Source organism: Trematomus bernacchii, unplaced genomic scaffold (assembly GCF_902827165.1).
Source record: "Trematomus bernacchii unplaced genomic scaffold, fTreBer1.1, whole genome shotgun sequence".
NCBI classification, from domain to species: Eukaryota; Metazoa; Chordata; class Actinopteri; order Perciformes; family Nototheniidae; genus Trematomus; species Trematomus bernacchii.
Genome location: NW_022988082.1, coordinates 175,466 through 191,864, shown reverse-complemented (window position 1 = coordinate 191,864; position 16,399 = coordinate 175,466). Strand labels below are relative to the sequence as shown.

At 38.7% G+C, this 16,399-nt stretch overlaps 1 protein-coding gene across 1 annotated transcript in view; it reads right to left on the bottom strand.

Moving 5' to 3' along the window:
• Positions 1 to 16,399, bottom strand: part of LOC117474923 (glutamate receptor 2-like) — a 110,674-nt gene that overhangs the window by 68,901 nt on the left and 25,374 nt on the right. Inside the window, 11 exon segments of the mRNA XM_034120958.1 lie at positions 1,346 to 1,561; positions 1,912 to 2,054; positions 2,253 to 2,316; positions 2,617 to 2,724; positions 2,818 to 2,922; positions 3,464 to 3,631; positions 4,752 to 4,910; positions 6,656 to 6,709; positions 7,377 to 7,451; positions 8,856 to 8,977; positions 9,393 to 9,632. Coding sequence (XP_033976849.1) covers positions 1,346 to 1,561; positions 1,912 to 2,054; positions 2,253 to 2,316; positions 2,617 to 2,724; positions 2,818 to 2,922; positions 3,464 to 3,631; positions 4,752 to 4,910; positions 6,656 to 6,709; positions 7,377 to 7,451; positions 8,856 to 8,977; positions 9,393 to 9,632 — 1,454 coding nt within the window.

Sequence of the window (16,399 nt, the reverse complement as noted above, 5' to 3'; positions counted from 1 at the left end):
GGACCAAAGAAAAGAAAAGTCAACATTGAGTGCCGAGTGTTTAATGAGGAGTGGACAGCTAAATATTTGTTTACCGATCTGCTACTGGCCCGGCCTGTCTGTCAAATTTTAAAACTCATAGTGGCCCCCGAGCCAAAAAGTTTGCCCACCCCTGATGTAGACTATTATTGCACTATTTCACTATTTCACTTTTTTCAACTATTTTTATTTTTTTATTTACTATTTACTTGCACTATATTTTCTGTTTATCTGTGTTTTGTGTTGCACTGTTCAGGAAGCCTATGACCTAAGAATTTCATCGGCATAACTACACTGTAGCTATGTTCGTATGACTAAATAAAGAACCTTGAACCTTGAGCTGCTATAATACAAAACAACAGGAAAACGTCTGCCTGCTCTACACAATGGTCAATAACAGTGAACGGATGGTCAAAGTAAGGTCAAAATAAACAGAATCACACTAAGCCTGGTTAGTGTGGCCTGACTTTTAATTGTGGTTTTTTTATAAGTGTGTGGTCACGTTATAGTCACTTTGCTCAGCGCTACTGCTTGTTACAATTTTTATTTGCCGTACTCGCCACTAACTCAGGTTAATCTCGCCCCTTCCGACGTAAGCGTGAAGTATTGGTTCTTTGTTCTTGCCGGGCAGCCGAGTGGGGTCAGCTAAGAACCGGTTTTCGGTGCTTAGAGGCGGCTCTGCTGCGGTGGAAACAGGAAGAACCAGAGCTTAATCAGGCTTTAGCCCCCGTTTTTAGAGATTTGGGTACGGAGGAAAAGAGAGAGGGTTTTGTTTTCTGACCCTTTTTGAGTTCCCTGACACACTGGGGACACATATTTATATATAAAAGATATCAAAAACTGCATTTTGCATGATAGGAGACCTTTAACAGAAACCAAGATTTAAAACAAAAGTATGTAAAAAGTATGTAGTACACTTATCCTTACAAATTACAAAGTGCATTGGTTCCTGTGTTTAGTTGCCATTAAAATAATGAGTGAATCTCCCGTATTCAAATGAGTCATCAAGTATATGAACTCCATTTTAACTAGCTGCAACATTAAATGACATAAAACCACGTAATTCAAACAATCTGAAACCTGATTTCAGCTGTCCGCTGTCTCTGCACTGCTCCACACTCTGTCCGTATAAACACATTAGTCTTTGCCCTGTGTAGTTAAGATATTGGCAAAATAAAGTAAACAGAAACCATGGTAATACATCAGACAACATTTCAATGTATATTACATACCCACATCTGAAAAGTATGACCACCATGTTGACATTACCTAAGAGTTCTGGTAGGAATACAAAAACACATAAATACAGATAAGCAGTCTGACTTACCAGAAAGAGAACCACACTAACTCCTATATAGGCGAAGACAATGCACATCCAGATTTCATAGGCGAGTGGGTCCAGAAAGGAGAAGACTCCTGGTTTGGATTTCTGCGGCTTCTTGATCATGATGGAGATTCCCAAAGACATGAATGGTTTGGAGAAATCTATCACTTCTTCACGAACAAGAGTGATGGTCAGAGGAGCAATTGCGATATCTGCTTTCTGTTAGAAACAAAAAGACAGAGTGACAGTATTTGACAGTTGGCTTTATTTATTTTTCCCCACCAGGACCTAAGGACCTAATGCTGTAACACTGCCCAGCATGCTCCTTGCCAATATCTGGTCCAAGAAAAAAGAAAAACTGATGCTGTGTCTCAAATTATATACAGTATGCTGTTTTTAGTGCATGAGTGTGTCCCAATGGGAAGTATGGCAAAAAGCACAATAAGTAGCGGACAGTGATCTCATAACAGTCAGGTCTTTGAAATGACATCAGAGAAATCTGGAGCTTCACCAAAAACAACATTCTCCACTTCTGGTTCCAACATGAAAAAAAACATTTAATTTCTTACCCCATACACCAGCTCTCCAACCATACCATTCCAGATCTTGGTTTCTGCATCTCTCGCTCCGTATTTGCCATCCCCCACAATCCTGAGCTGGTAGCGTATACCACAATGCTTTGCAATCTCTGCAGCCAAATCCACGCAATAACCTAGCATCAGTCCAAAAAAAGCCACACATGCACAAAGAGACACATCAGCAGTGTTAGACAAGCACCCGAGAATATAGACAGGCCCTTTGGCATAAACTCAACTCAAATATCGAGTAAACAAAGTAAATGAAATTCATTTAGAAAGTAATTACAGAATGAACAGACACCCACACACAAAATACAATTGATAAGTTATACCTTCATAACGGTCATTGTCTTGAAACTGCTCGGAATTCTTCTTCATCATCACGTAGGGGGCTTCCTACACACAGACACAGACACACACACACACACACACAGACACACACACACACACACACACACACACACACACACACACACACACACACACACACACACACACACACACACACACACACACACACACACACACACACACACACACACACACACACCACTAGCATCACTATCATATAGGAAACAGTATGTTATTTTTTCAGGAAATGAGAAATGAGCAACATTGGTAGCTTTGTGGCGGTTTCAATATTGAGTGTTTCTGCAGTTGTACATTCACATTGAATGTCATTCATTTGTTTATTACCAGGATCGTTGAGACAATGACTGTCTTGTTTTCCATTCCCATGGTATCATTGGGGTAAAGGTCTGACTTTGTCACCACCATTTTATCCACCTCGTTCCAATAGCCAATCTAAGAATAGACATAAACACACACACATATGGTTACATACCACACAGTTACAGCTTTGAAAGTATTCATATTGCAAATTGATTGTTCAGTTACCTTAACAGGGCCATTGTTCTTCAGCTCCATCACTGTCACTGAGTAGTTGATCCTCTTCCCGTACTGGTCGAACTGAATGTTCCCTGTTAATCCGTCTACACGCACCTACACATACAAGTACACAACATACAAGAGGTTCAATGTAATTGATGAATAGAAACACACACACACACACATTTAAGTTTGCACACAAACATATTTATGATACTGAAAGTAATAATACAGCATACTAATACGTAACAGGTGATGTCCTAATTATTAAGTTAAGAAAATTGGGTAAAGAAACCTCCCTGCATCTCAATGAATCAAAAAAAGATATATAAATAACCATTTTACATATGAAAAGCTCATTTTTGGTTAAGATTGCTATGTGACAGAATGTTGTACTGTGGGAAGTTATCACTGCTGCAATCATTTCATCTTTTGTCGTAGTATGTTCACATCAACCATATGGATCCTCTAAATAATCTTCAGATATCAGGATATATCCTTTAAACACCACATTAAAAAAAGTTCAAGGAGCGCCTTCTTCAAAACGATGAAGTCCTTACATATGTTACTTAAAGGCTGAATTAATTTAACTCTTATAACTTTTATCAGCTTTAATAGAAATGGGCCCGTCTCTCTCTCTTCTTAATGAGGTTACCTGTTTGAGGGCACGTTCAATCTCCACCCCTTGTGCCCAGGGAACTGCTGGGTTGGCCAAACAGTCCCCACTGTTGCCACGACGACTCATGTCTATTCTCTGCTTGTGAAGAAAGCGGAATGCCTCCGTCATCACATGGACAGCATCATAGGTGAGGGCTGAGGTGTACTGTAACACAGAAAAAGTTATAAAAATCAAAATCATCTCAATAACCTGCTGCCTATTTCAGAATCTGAAATACTTTAATGATTCCAGGGGAAAATTGGTTTAGTGTCAGATGTTCCATTTGAAAATAAATAAAATATAAAAAGAGTATTAAAAAAATATTGATGACATTTTAAAATAAGATGCTGAAGGGGCTGAACAAGCTGGTGAGGAAGGCTGGCTCTGTATTTGGAGTTAAACTGGACAATCTGGAGGAGGTGGCAGAGGGGAGGATGAGGAGGAAGCTGGACTGTACCCCCCCACCTCCATGCAGAGCAGGATGAGGAGCACGTTCAGCCTCAGACTCACCCCTCTTCGGCCAGTAGCTATCAGGCTGCTTAGTCAAAGACAGACCCCCACTTAAGAACTTTGATGACAGCCTGCACCGTAGGCACATGATTTGCCCTTGATTGACCTACTTTGGACTTGCACTTGCTAACAGACTCTGATATATATTTTGATATTCATAATTATTCACATTTGTATACGTGTAAACAGTTTCACTGAATTCAAGTTTTGATATTTTACTATGTGCTGGTATTTACATTCTTTATTTTCTTTTCTTAATTATCTTTGTGTCAACTCTCCCTGTGCTACCCTATGTTTTAATCTCATTTCTGTTGTTGCTCCCTAGGCTGCTCAATAAAGGTTTATCTAATTGTATCTCAATTTATCTACAACCAGGCAGATTGTGTGGGTTTTAAACATGATAGAAACAACATTTGTTTAAATAATTTTGTGCAGCCGTTTTTATAATAAATCAATCTCAGTCTTAATTCTACTTTACTTCACGCTGTTAATGGGTACTTATTATTTTTAAGTGTGTTACCGCACTGGTTGTTTCATAACCTTTTTGAAATTTATTTTGGGAAAAGTGGCTGTGGAAAAATTGATTATTGGAAATATGATGTCCAATTTTACTGCAAACATTAAAAAGTGTTTCATGACAAAATATGTTCTCCTCAGTACCTGGAGAGTTAGGTCAGATTATTTAATTTAATTAAGCATGATTGTGCTAGTGTATGGAACAATTTAAATTAATTCTAACCAGCCTATGAACTAATGTTATATGTCCAAATCTTACTCTGATTCGTGAATCAGCTCCTGGATACTCCTTCTCTTCCAGGGCCTCCCATCGCTGGTCAAACTTTGCCACCACAGGATCATCAAAGTCTACTATCTGAAACCCAGACACATTCGCACCTCCATACTGGATTTTAGATAGGTCGCCATCTACAAAACCCTGAAAGAAGATAAACACAACATGTATTTCAGTTAATGACTTTGTAGTTGCGTTCTATTCATAGAACCACACATTTGTGCCCTACTGGAGGCAGATCTGCTACTTCAACTACAAGCTTTCATTCACAAGAAAAAAAGCAGTTAAAAATCAGGCTTCTTTTATATCCTGCACTACTGAATGTGGCTATGCCTTGCAGAGGTGGGAAGTAACTAAGTACATTTACTCGAGTACAGTACTTAAGTACAATGTTGTACTCCACTACAGTTCAGAGGTAAATGGTGTACTTTTCCTCCACTACATGTATTTAATACCTTTAGTTACTTCACAGATGTGGATGAATGATGTGAAATATAATCAAGTGTTAAATCAGACTTTAGTTCCACCTGGAGTAAATTCACAAGCTACCCTGCAGTATACAAAGTCATTCAAACTAGCTGCACCTTTACCAGCTTTGAGAACACTTTCATGATCAATCATTATAAAACATCATATATATTATTCTGAAATGGACCAATCTGCACAATCACTACTTTTACTTTTGGTACTTTAAGTATATTTTGATGAGAATACTTTTCTATTAAAAGACTAATAGAAAAGTTAGTCCTGCATTCAAAATGTTACTTGAGTACTTCTACTTTTACTCAAGTACAAGATCTGAGTACTTCTCCCACCCTTTGATTTTGTGCTATGCTAACATCAGCTAAGACCAGTCCATTTCAGCTGAGTGTAAAAGTGATTGGATCTTAGAAACAAATAAATGGGTACAATTCAAAGTACCGGTAGGTAAAAGACACAGAGAGTTGACAACAGAGAAATCAGCTGAAGAAGACAGACAGTAGGGCTGTGCGATTATGGCAAAAATCATAATCACGATTATTTGGGTCAATAATTGATATCACAATTATTAAATACGATTATTCATTGACTTTGAAAAAATCCATTTATTGAACTTTAAAACAAAAACAAATAATAATTTGAACAGTATCTTTTTAACTGTTGATTACCCTGAACGTATAATTCAACTGAAAAACCAATACAAAAATAAATAAAATAAATGATACATTTAAATAAATAATATCAAAATAATAAATACCAATAAACAAGATCAACAAATATTTTGGAGCGCACTTCCACAAGCTACTAAACATATATAAATATGATAAATACAAATAAATTAGACCAAAATTAATTAGATCAAATATGTTACAATGCACTGTCACAACCGAGCAAAGCAAAATAATTGTTTTTTTCGATTATGTTGTTTTCGTAATTGTGGCAGGCCAAAATCGTAATTGCGATTAAAATATGATTAATTGCACAGCCCTAACACACAGGAAGTAAAAATACTGGAACACGGTGTGGGCTCTAGTAGTGTTTAACGACTGTTAATAGAAAAGAAAATGTGAACACACTCGGACAATCACCGAAAACCTCGATCAGTGCTGCTGTCGTTTTAAGCTACAGTTGCTGTCGCCTTAATTCCAGCTGTTTTTTTTTATAGCAGAAGCAAAACTTAATTTTTTAATGAATAACATTATTTTTTAGTCAAATTGTTGATTTTCTTCAGTGAGCAGTAATAAGCGGGATAATGTGCAGCGAGCCAATCATTGATGAGAAAATAACCCGACTGTAAATGTTTGTCCCTCTGATTACCTGACCTCCTGTCCCAACCACTACGTACAGTATGTCATGCATCAGCAATACATAGCAGTTTTTGTTTAAATTAGACATAAACAGGGGCTCACCAGGTTAGCGATGATATAGTGGTACCCCTTCACATGCCTGCCTATAGTGATCACCTGATGGGAAAAGAGTACAAGCTGTGTCAATACATCATTGTGTGTGTTACCATTTGCCAGCCTGTCGTTGCTGTCTTGTGAAAACAATGAATCTCCAAAAGGTCTTTTCATGAGCTAGGAAAAAAGTCCAGTTCAGTTGATCTTATATTTACATAGGGCATAAAGGGTAGGGGGCTACAGTGGCTTATACATCACTCCTTTGATCAGTCACTCTCGACCAACCAGACTACAAACCCTCTAACTGAAAAAGTTCTGTGTGTAATACAGATGTGTGAATCAGCTTTGCTGTATTTAAGAAAGTTAACGCAATTCTGACAAAATGAGGCCTATAGCTCTGCCATGATGTCCTAAGCATATCACCAGTGTCAGAGTCAACGTGAAGAGCCAGCGAGTGTTGGGCAGTTCACCACATGTGTTGAGAAGCATGCAATTTCATTTACACTGTCCCCTCACAATCATAAACACTTGACATTTAGTCATGTAAGAACATATCAAGGATTTTAAGTGAATGATTTGTATGTTGTTTGTTGTTAACAAAAAGGACTTAAGAGAAATAAAGGTTTAGCAGATGCATTGCCCTCAGGGCTTGCCAAGTTAAACCTGATCCGAAAAACAAAACCAACAAAAAATACAGGAAACAAAAATATATTTTAAGACTACAACCAACCTGTTCCATGATGTCTTTGACTTTGTCTTGTTCACAGTCCAGGATTATGCGTCGTTCCTTACGGATCTCTAGGTCCTAAAAACATCAAAGTCATTAGTTTTGTGCTCCAATGTAGACCTGAAACCTGTAGAAATGTTTAATTCAGAAGCAGTTTAATTAAGATCCCTGATGTACAACATGCTGCAAGTGTTTTGCGATGTTGTCAAGTCGAGTCCAAAGTAATCAAATTTGTGACTCGAGTCTGACTCGAGTCTAAGGTCGCATTCACACCTAATAGTCCGCTTCTCTGGTGCGCACCAGACGACAGTTTGTTACATTGTTTCATTTTTCAGAAGGTTCGGTTTGCGTTCACACGGGCAAAACTCAAACAGACTATAAACTTTAAACACAAGTCATGTGCACGGAAATGCTGTTCAACGATTGGTCAGACATTAATGCGGTAAAAACGCAAATCCCGGCTATTTCTACTGTAGCCTCCACCATGGGGCATTGGCAGGTTATTTTCATGCTGCTGTTAATATGGAGAGTTGAGAGCATATCAACAGACTCTAGTGGACGGCTCATATTATATAATCATACAACGTGCCATAAAAAACATTATAACCCATATAATGAGAGACGTTCTGCAGTAAGGATGAGGTTTCACTGACGACAGGTGGCTCTGACTTTTATGCATAGTTGACGGAGCATTTTCACTTTACACAACAATGTTCAACACTTCATTCTGCTTCACTCTTTCGCAAAAGATTTTGAAGACCTCTGCGTTCTTGTGACGCATAACTACTACGCTTCCTATGTGTTGGTGCGGACTGCGTTCACACCAGCGATGATCCGCTCCAGAGTTTACTTGCAAGCGGTCCGAGACCACCTCTTTTAAGCGGACCAGAGTCCGGTTGATTAGTTCACTTCAGAGGTCTCGGACTGCGTTCACACCAACCCAAACGAACCGCACCAAGCGGCTAAACGCACCAGGGTTCGATTCAACCGGACTATACAAGGCTGGTGTGAATGCGACCTAAGTCATGTGACTCGAGTCCACACCTCTGCAATTTACCATTGTAATAATGACAAGTAGTGTAAAGCTCAGCAAAACAGAATATTGCATATATCCAGCAATTTAGCATAATCACAATGGTGGAGTCCCTGCTACCATTGTCACACCTCAGATTATGCACTCTTCCACACTATCCACTGTACACTACTCAAACTCAGGATTGACCTGTGATCTGTGGGCGCACCTCCGTTTTGAGGATAGTATTTTTACATATAAGCTACTCTATCCAGAAATATATTTTTCAATGCACACAAAAATATTTATCACATGAGTGCGTCATCACAAGGGTTCGGTTTAATGCTTTCACAACAGAGCATATATATAGTATATACATACATACATACTGTATATATAAATATAAATATACATACTGTATATTAGACTGATAAGAGCCATTGGAAAGAATCTATATTATATTATAGTACCTGAAACAAGGAGCGGTAGGCTTCATCCTTCCTCTCATCTTTTAGATTTCCCACATTTATCGCTGTGACAATCCACTTCTTCTCTGCTGCAGTGTCTAGTATTACCTGAAGAGTCGAAAGACCTGCACACAAACACACACACACAAGTAATATATAATATACAAAGTATATTTGTAAATTGTCCCTGCATTTTCAGTCTACACAAGAAAAAGGTTTATGTTCTAAATGTTGTGTTCTAATTTTAACAAATCTCAATTCAACAATGAACATTTGTTCATTACATTTCTTTAAAATCCTTAATAAAATAATAAAAAAAATGTAACTTTCAACATACAAAGAATAACTACATCTGATATTGAAACACATCCACTTATAATGACACAACATCTGTTATTCTATATTACAATATCAAAATATAGTATATTACAAATACTGTTGATATTAAATAAATCATGAGAAAATAACAGACAAAGCAAGCTGTGTCTTCACAAGTTGATGATACAGTGACTCAGAGATAAACAATGTTAATCCAGTTACCTCTATCACTGTCGTATAGATAGGCAAACTTTTCCCATTTGTAGTACTCCACTAATGAAATGAGGGGCCCCTTGATGTCCGGCCTCATCTGGAGAACAAACTGATTCATTCCTTCTGCGGGGAAAGATGGTGTGATGAAGGACACATGTAGCGTCTCACAAAAAGATGTGATGGTGTTTACCGACTTCTTGTCGTAGAAGCCAAAAATGGCGTAGACACCTCGGGAGAACTGGGAACAAACTAGAAGAAAGGGAGATAGAGAAACATTTTTTGAAAACATTAAAAAAGAGAAGAAATTACTCAGCTGGGAAGGATTAAGGTTATTCAGTCTTCAGTTTAAAAGAAGAAAAAGCCAACTACTAGCTTACAGCAGGGCAACACTTTGTAAACTTCCATCTTACTGATGAAGCTCTGGAAGCTGGTCAAAGTAGCACTACTAGATTACAAGGTTTGTTTGTCAATGCTAGGGTTTGCTCTGGCTTTATTCCAAAACCGCTAATGTCTAACCGCTAATGTCTAACTGCTTACTAGCGTGCAGAAGCAGCACCTGTCTCTGCTTCTGCACGCTTTAGTACTGCAAGGCAGTCTCCCGGCAGCGGGGAGAAGGAGAGAAGGGCGTTTTTCACAACAGTTTAAAAAGGCAAAACAGTCTAATGTGTTTAACTAAATGTATTTATGTGAGGCAAAACTAACATTACTCCCATTTGTGATAAATGTGAGTAATGGATGGCTCACTAACTAAGTATTGGCTTGGCCCAAGACTGATATCATTTTTTTAATTGCTTATTGACACTATGTATAATTGAACCTGACCCCCAGTGGCCTTTTTAGTGTTCTGCTCAAAGAACTACAGTTCCCTGCTCCTCCCCCCTTCGCCCCCTTAACATGGCTTAGTGACTTAGTGAACAGCTTCCACTACAAAAACTCGAAATCTATTAAGAATATGTTTTAACATTGATATGAGATATACAGAGTTGGGAGGGTTACTTTGTAAATGTAATTAGTGCCTGAATACTGAATACATGGCTCCGAATCCGAATACAGTTACGTGTCTTAAAAACGTATTCAGATTACTTTTGGAATACTTTTGGAATACTTTCTTTTTCCATAACAGATGGGTATGTTTTGCTGTACAGGAGACACTTATTTTATTGTTTTAATGGCTTATCAAGAGCACAACTCAAACACAACATCTTGGTGTCATTCTGGACAGCTCCCTCTCATTTGCACCCCACATAAAAAACATCATCCGGAGTGCACTCTTCTCCAGACTCCGCCCTGTCTCAATCCAGCACTGAAGTCCTGGTTCATGCATTCGTCACATCCCGTATTGAATATTGTAATACCATGCTCTCAGGCCTTCCCATCAAACTCCTCAATAAACTTCAAATCATTCAGAACTCTGCTGCCCGGATCATCACCCGCACCAAATCCTCTGACCACATCACCCCCATCCTCATCCGTCTGCATTGGCTACCTGTAAAATACCGGATAGACTTCAAAATCCTCCTGCTCACATTCAAAGCCATCCACAACCTGGCCCCCACCTATCTGGCTGACATCCTATACCCACCCCCCTCTCTCTCTCTCTCTCTCTCCTCTCTCCTGGCCCCCACCTATCTGGCTGACCTCCTACACCTACAACACAGTCTCACTCCATGATAGTCCAATAGCGACGCTTGGTCAGGGTCCTTTGGCGTGCAGTTGTGACGCGCCGAGTCCCCTTCAGCTTCATAAACGGACGCAAAGAGCTTTCAACTGATTGCAATGTATTCCCATCGGCGGCGGTATTTGACGCTCATGGAAGCACCGCATCGGTCCATGTCGGCGGCAGTTAAAGGCAATGTGAGCGTCCATTCCCATTGGATAACGGAGAATTTTATACCCGGAACTAAGTATTCTCCTTACTGTCGATTGATTTTACAGTGATATCTGCACTACTCATCAACTCAAAAACACCAGATTATCCTTGCTAATTACATAACATTGATTGGTTTAAATTGTGTACAATGCTTTTGTATTTTTCCCCCTTGATTCGGAGAAACAAATATTTTTTAGGAGTTTAGGATTGCCGAAGACACTACACTACCCATAATCCTCAGCTATCGTTTAGGACTACACCATGCGCTTTGCTTGACAAACCCCGTGATTAGTCCTCAAGCTCTATGATTGGATGTTGGAGTGGCAGTGCGTGAAGTTTACGCCCAGCGTCAAACAGCACTTTGAAATGGAATGAAACCCATCGACGGCACACTATCCAAAACAGGACTCGAACGTGTCCTACCCCCCCCCCACCCGCACCCGCACCCGAGATATTTGATAGTGGGTGCTTGAGAAGACTAAACATTTATCTGCAGATCCCTATAAAGCATATTCATTACTCGTTATTCTCTAATCGTTCATTAAAAACTGTATATAATGGCTATTTTGCACATCCCTTTCAAGATTTCAAGATTTTCAAAGGTTTATTGACATATCATATACACAACTACGGTGTAGTTATGCAATGAATGAAAAACTTGGGTCGCAGGTTCCTCAACAGTGCATTACAAGACATCTATCAATATGTGTGTATACCTCCACCATTAAACTGTTGTATTCTGCACATTACTTATTCTATCTACATACATCTTATAAGAGTACAATACATATGTATAATATTGGTTAAAATAAGTGCTTCAACATAGTTAATATTGCAGGAAAGTTGATTGTCAAGTCCCAAAACAAACCATGCAATATATTAGACTTTAAGTACTTTGTCAGGCTTAATATTTATCTGTAGATACCCCCAAAGCGTTTTGCTTAAATGTATTTAAAATAAGACCTTAACCTAAAGTATTATTTAATGTTTTAACCTCTTAAGCCCTGAGCCTGTTTTTCAGGTCTCAGGCTCGAAAATGACATTCACAGAACAAATGACCATATCTTCCCTTCTAAAAGGGTTAAATTAATCATCTTTATTCTCAAAGTAATGATAAACCTGTGAGTTGGATTTAGAAAAGTCAGAATCAATAAAGATGTTTTTTATTTTAAAGAAAATTCAGATTTTACATAGTAAAAAACTGTAAATTATAGTGTCCGTCCAAAGAATCTTTTTTACTTATAGTGAAAACTACCCTTGGATGATGGGTTAGTAGACTAAAAGCTTTAGGAATCCAAAGTACAACATATAATAAGTACCCTGTATCAAGATTGATGCAAAACCAGTGAAATTTGACCTTTTTAGAGAGATTTAGCCAAAAAACCCCACTTCTGGGGTCATTTGGGTGGATTTGACCTATCTCTGGCCCCCCTTGCTCGATTTTGATGAATGAAATCTCTTTATAACCGCTAGAGCCAATGGAATCGAGGGAAAGTTATATACACACCAAAACGTTAACAAATAAGGAGTGAGAGTGACGCGTTACCAAAACCGGAAGCTGCATACACTCTGGTGGCTACCATTAGCAGCTAATTTTTCCGCTCCGATTTTTACATAAAAAATGGAATTATGGATTATAAATAATTTCTTCAAAGGCACAGGTACATTATCAACCTATCAACAGTTGGAGCATTTTTTTTTTTCGTTTTAATGCCATTGAACACGTCTTTTGACCTAATTGACAGCTACGGTGAGACGATCTGCCGTAAAAGCTCCGTAAAGGTACGTGTTGTGATGTCTGTGTTCCCCTGTCGCAAGTTCGGATCGCTCAGTGATGATACTATAACTAAATAATCAGTGGAGTCTCAGCTTTAATCGGCTATATTGTATGTGCAGCTACGATAAGTAATAAGGGTATCTTTATCTTGAATTGTGTGCCGCAGTGCGTTAGAATTTTTTCGCTCAGGGGTCATTTAGACGCTTCTTATGAGACTTGTGTTTTGTTTTGGTAAAAATGGTTCACATCTTCAGTTAGCTGAGATTCTTCCCGTTAATCTGGTGCTACACATTAATAGTTTCATAAATGTTAAGAAGCCCTGAGACATTATCTCGAAAACAAAACGGTGGGAGGGGTCCAATGGGGGGACCGCCGTGCTTAAGAGGTTAATAAAGCCTAATTAGTTTGTCTGTTTTGCACCTCCTCCTATTAATATCTTTGTACATCCGGCACTAAACTGTTTTATTCTAGATATCATTTACAGTATCTTCTTGATATTTTCTATTTTTCTATATTTCTATCATTGACCTTCTACTTGCCCCCTAGTGTGTATCTATGTTCATTTTTTTTCATCAAATATAACACATTCAACAAAACATGCAGCAGGCCTTAGGCAAGGCAAGGCAAGTTTATTTATATAGCACCTTTCAACACAAGGCAATTCAAAGTGCTTTACAAAAATGAAAGACATTAACCTGTTAAGCCCTGAGCCTGATTTTCAGGTCTCAGGCTCGAAAATGACATTCCCAGAACAAATTACCATATATTTTTTCTCAAAGTAATGATAAACCTGTGAGTTGGATGTAGAAAAGTCAGAATCAATATAGATGTTTTTTATTTTAAAGAAAATTCAGATTTTACATAGTAAAAAACAGTAAATTATAGTGTCTGTCCAAAAATTATTTTTTACTACCCTTGGATGATGGTAAGGTAGACTAAAAGCTTTAGGAATCCAAAGTACAACATATAATAAGTACCCTGTATCGAGATTGATGCAAAACAAGTGACATTTGACCTTTTTAGAGAGATTTAGCAAAAAGAAACCACTTCTGGGGTCATTTGGGTGGATTTTCCATATCTCTGGAACCCCTTTGTCGATTTTGATGGTTGACACCTCTTTCTGACCGTTAGAGCCAATACAATCGAAGGGGGAGTCCCCCACACACACTCATTGTGAAAAGAAAAGGTGGGGGCTTCGCGCATGCAGTTTTGCATCAGAGCGAACCTATCTTTAGCTCTGACATCTGGAAACGGAAAAGCAGTTTTATTGCTTATGTATTATCAGAAATCATTTCAAAGGGACACAGACACATTGGATTAACCTATGGATTAACTTCACCAGTGTTTTTATCGTTTTAATGCCATTGAAGACCACTTTGGAGCTACCTAGCGTCACCTGTTTTGATGTCCGTTTTTGCTTATAACGTCGCCATTTCGTATAATTCAGTGATAATGAGGGTATCCATCGATTCTGTGTCACCTCACGATGTGAAACGATGTCATGGATGTAGAGAAAAGATAAATAATAAGGTTTTGTGAGTGATTTTCGGTGCAGTAATCTGTTAGCATTTTTCGCTCGTTGCTAATTCAGAGGCTCAGTGTTAGCATTGTGGGTTTTCTTTTGAAAAAAAAAAAAAAATTATGAGTTAGATGAGTTTCTTCCCGTTACATGGATATAAAACATTCATAGTTTATTAAATGAACATGCCCTCAGACACTGTTTCCTGCAAGATGTTGCGACAGTGCCCCGGTACCGGGGTCTCTCGGGCTTAACAGGTTAAGAAAAAGGCATTTAAAAAAAGTCATTAAAAAGCAACACAATCTACCTGCATTGCAATTACTCTAAACGTGTAATAACGTGCTTTAACCAGTAGGAGGTGCGGGTTAAAAAGCTGTCAAGTTTACAGTGTTAACTAAATAAAATATACTGCTGTTTCCGGTTTAGTTTACGACGGATATATTTTGTTATTGTTTTGATATTAGTAACACAAAAGCGATGGAAAAAACCCACAGCAACACAGTAAAGATGGTCTTAACACGACCCAGCGGTCTAGTTAATAAAAAACAATAATATCAAAACAAAATATTACGACTAACTTTATTGTGAAATTAAAACAGAACGGTAAAAGAATAGTTTCCGGTCTATTCTGAAGCCCGATCTCTGTAGATAAATAAAGAACTACGACAGATGTGTAATATTTAATGCAGCCAAACCATTTATTACAATGCATTCATGTGATGACTTTCAAAGAGTAAAGCAAGCACTGCTGAATAAAGTATGATTTTATCTTTTACGAAACGTTTTTTTCATATGGAATGCAGTTGGAGATCAACCAATCACAGAGCTTGAGGACTAATCACGGGGTTTGTCGAGCAAAGCGGAACGATAGCTGAGGATTATGGGTAGTGTAGTGTCTTCTGCCATCCTAAACTCCTACAAAATATTTGTTTCTCCGAATTTGTTTCTCCGAAAAATACAAAAGCATTGTACACAATTCAAACCAATCAATTTTGTGTAATTAACAAGGATAATCTCGTGTTTTTGAGTTGATGAGTAGTGCAGATATTACTGTAAAATCAATCGACAGTAAGGAGAATTCTTACTTCCGGGTGTAAAATCCTCCGTTATCCAATGGGAATGGACGCTCACATTGCCTTTAACTGCCGCCGACATGGACCGATGCGGTGCTTCCCTGAGCGTCAAATACCGCAGCCGATGGGAATACATTGCAATCAGTTGAAAGCTCTTTGCTTCCGTTTATGAAGCTGAAGGAGACTCGGCGCGTCACAACTGCACGCCAAAGGACCCTGACCAAGCGTCGCTATTGGACTATCAGGGAGTGAGACTGTGTTGCCTACACCTCCTCTCGCTCCCTCCGCTCCTCCTCTGCTGGCCTGCTAACTGTCCCGACCCCACGCCTAGTGGATGGGGGCTCGGGCTTTTAGCTGCTCCCAAACTATGGAACTCTCTCCCCCTTCACATCCGACAGTCTGACACAATCACCACATTCACGTCCCTCCTCAAAACCCACCTATTCAGATCAGCCTACTCACTGTAGTGCTACATTTCTCCTGTTTCCCAACATGTTCCCTGGTATAGTCCATTTGTACTGTCTTGAACCTTTCCTTAGAATATTTTATGAATTGTAAGGTGTCCTTGGGTGCTGTAGAGTATTCGCATTTGGTCTCTGTTGTCCTTCTGCAGACACCGTACCGGATGTAGGGATCTACAGGCGGGGTTCGTGTATTGTGGTGATAACTGCCATGTGGATATAATGTTGCTCCGTCACTATTAAGGTTATTAAACCAAGTTCTATGATAAACATGACTCGTTTATGAGAACATCAAACATGGTGTCAGAAGTCAAGT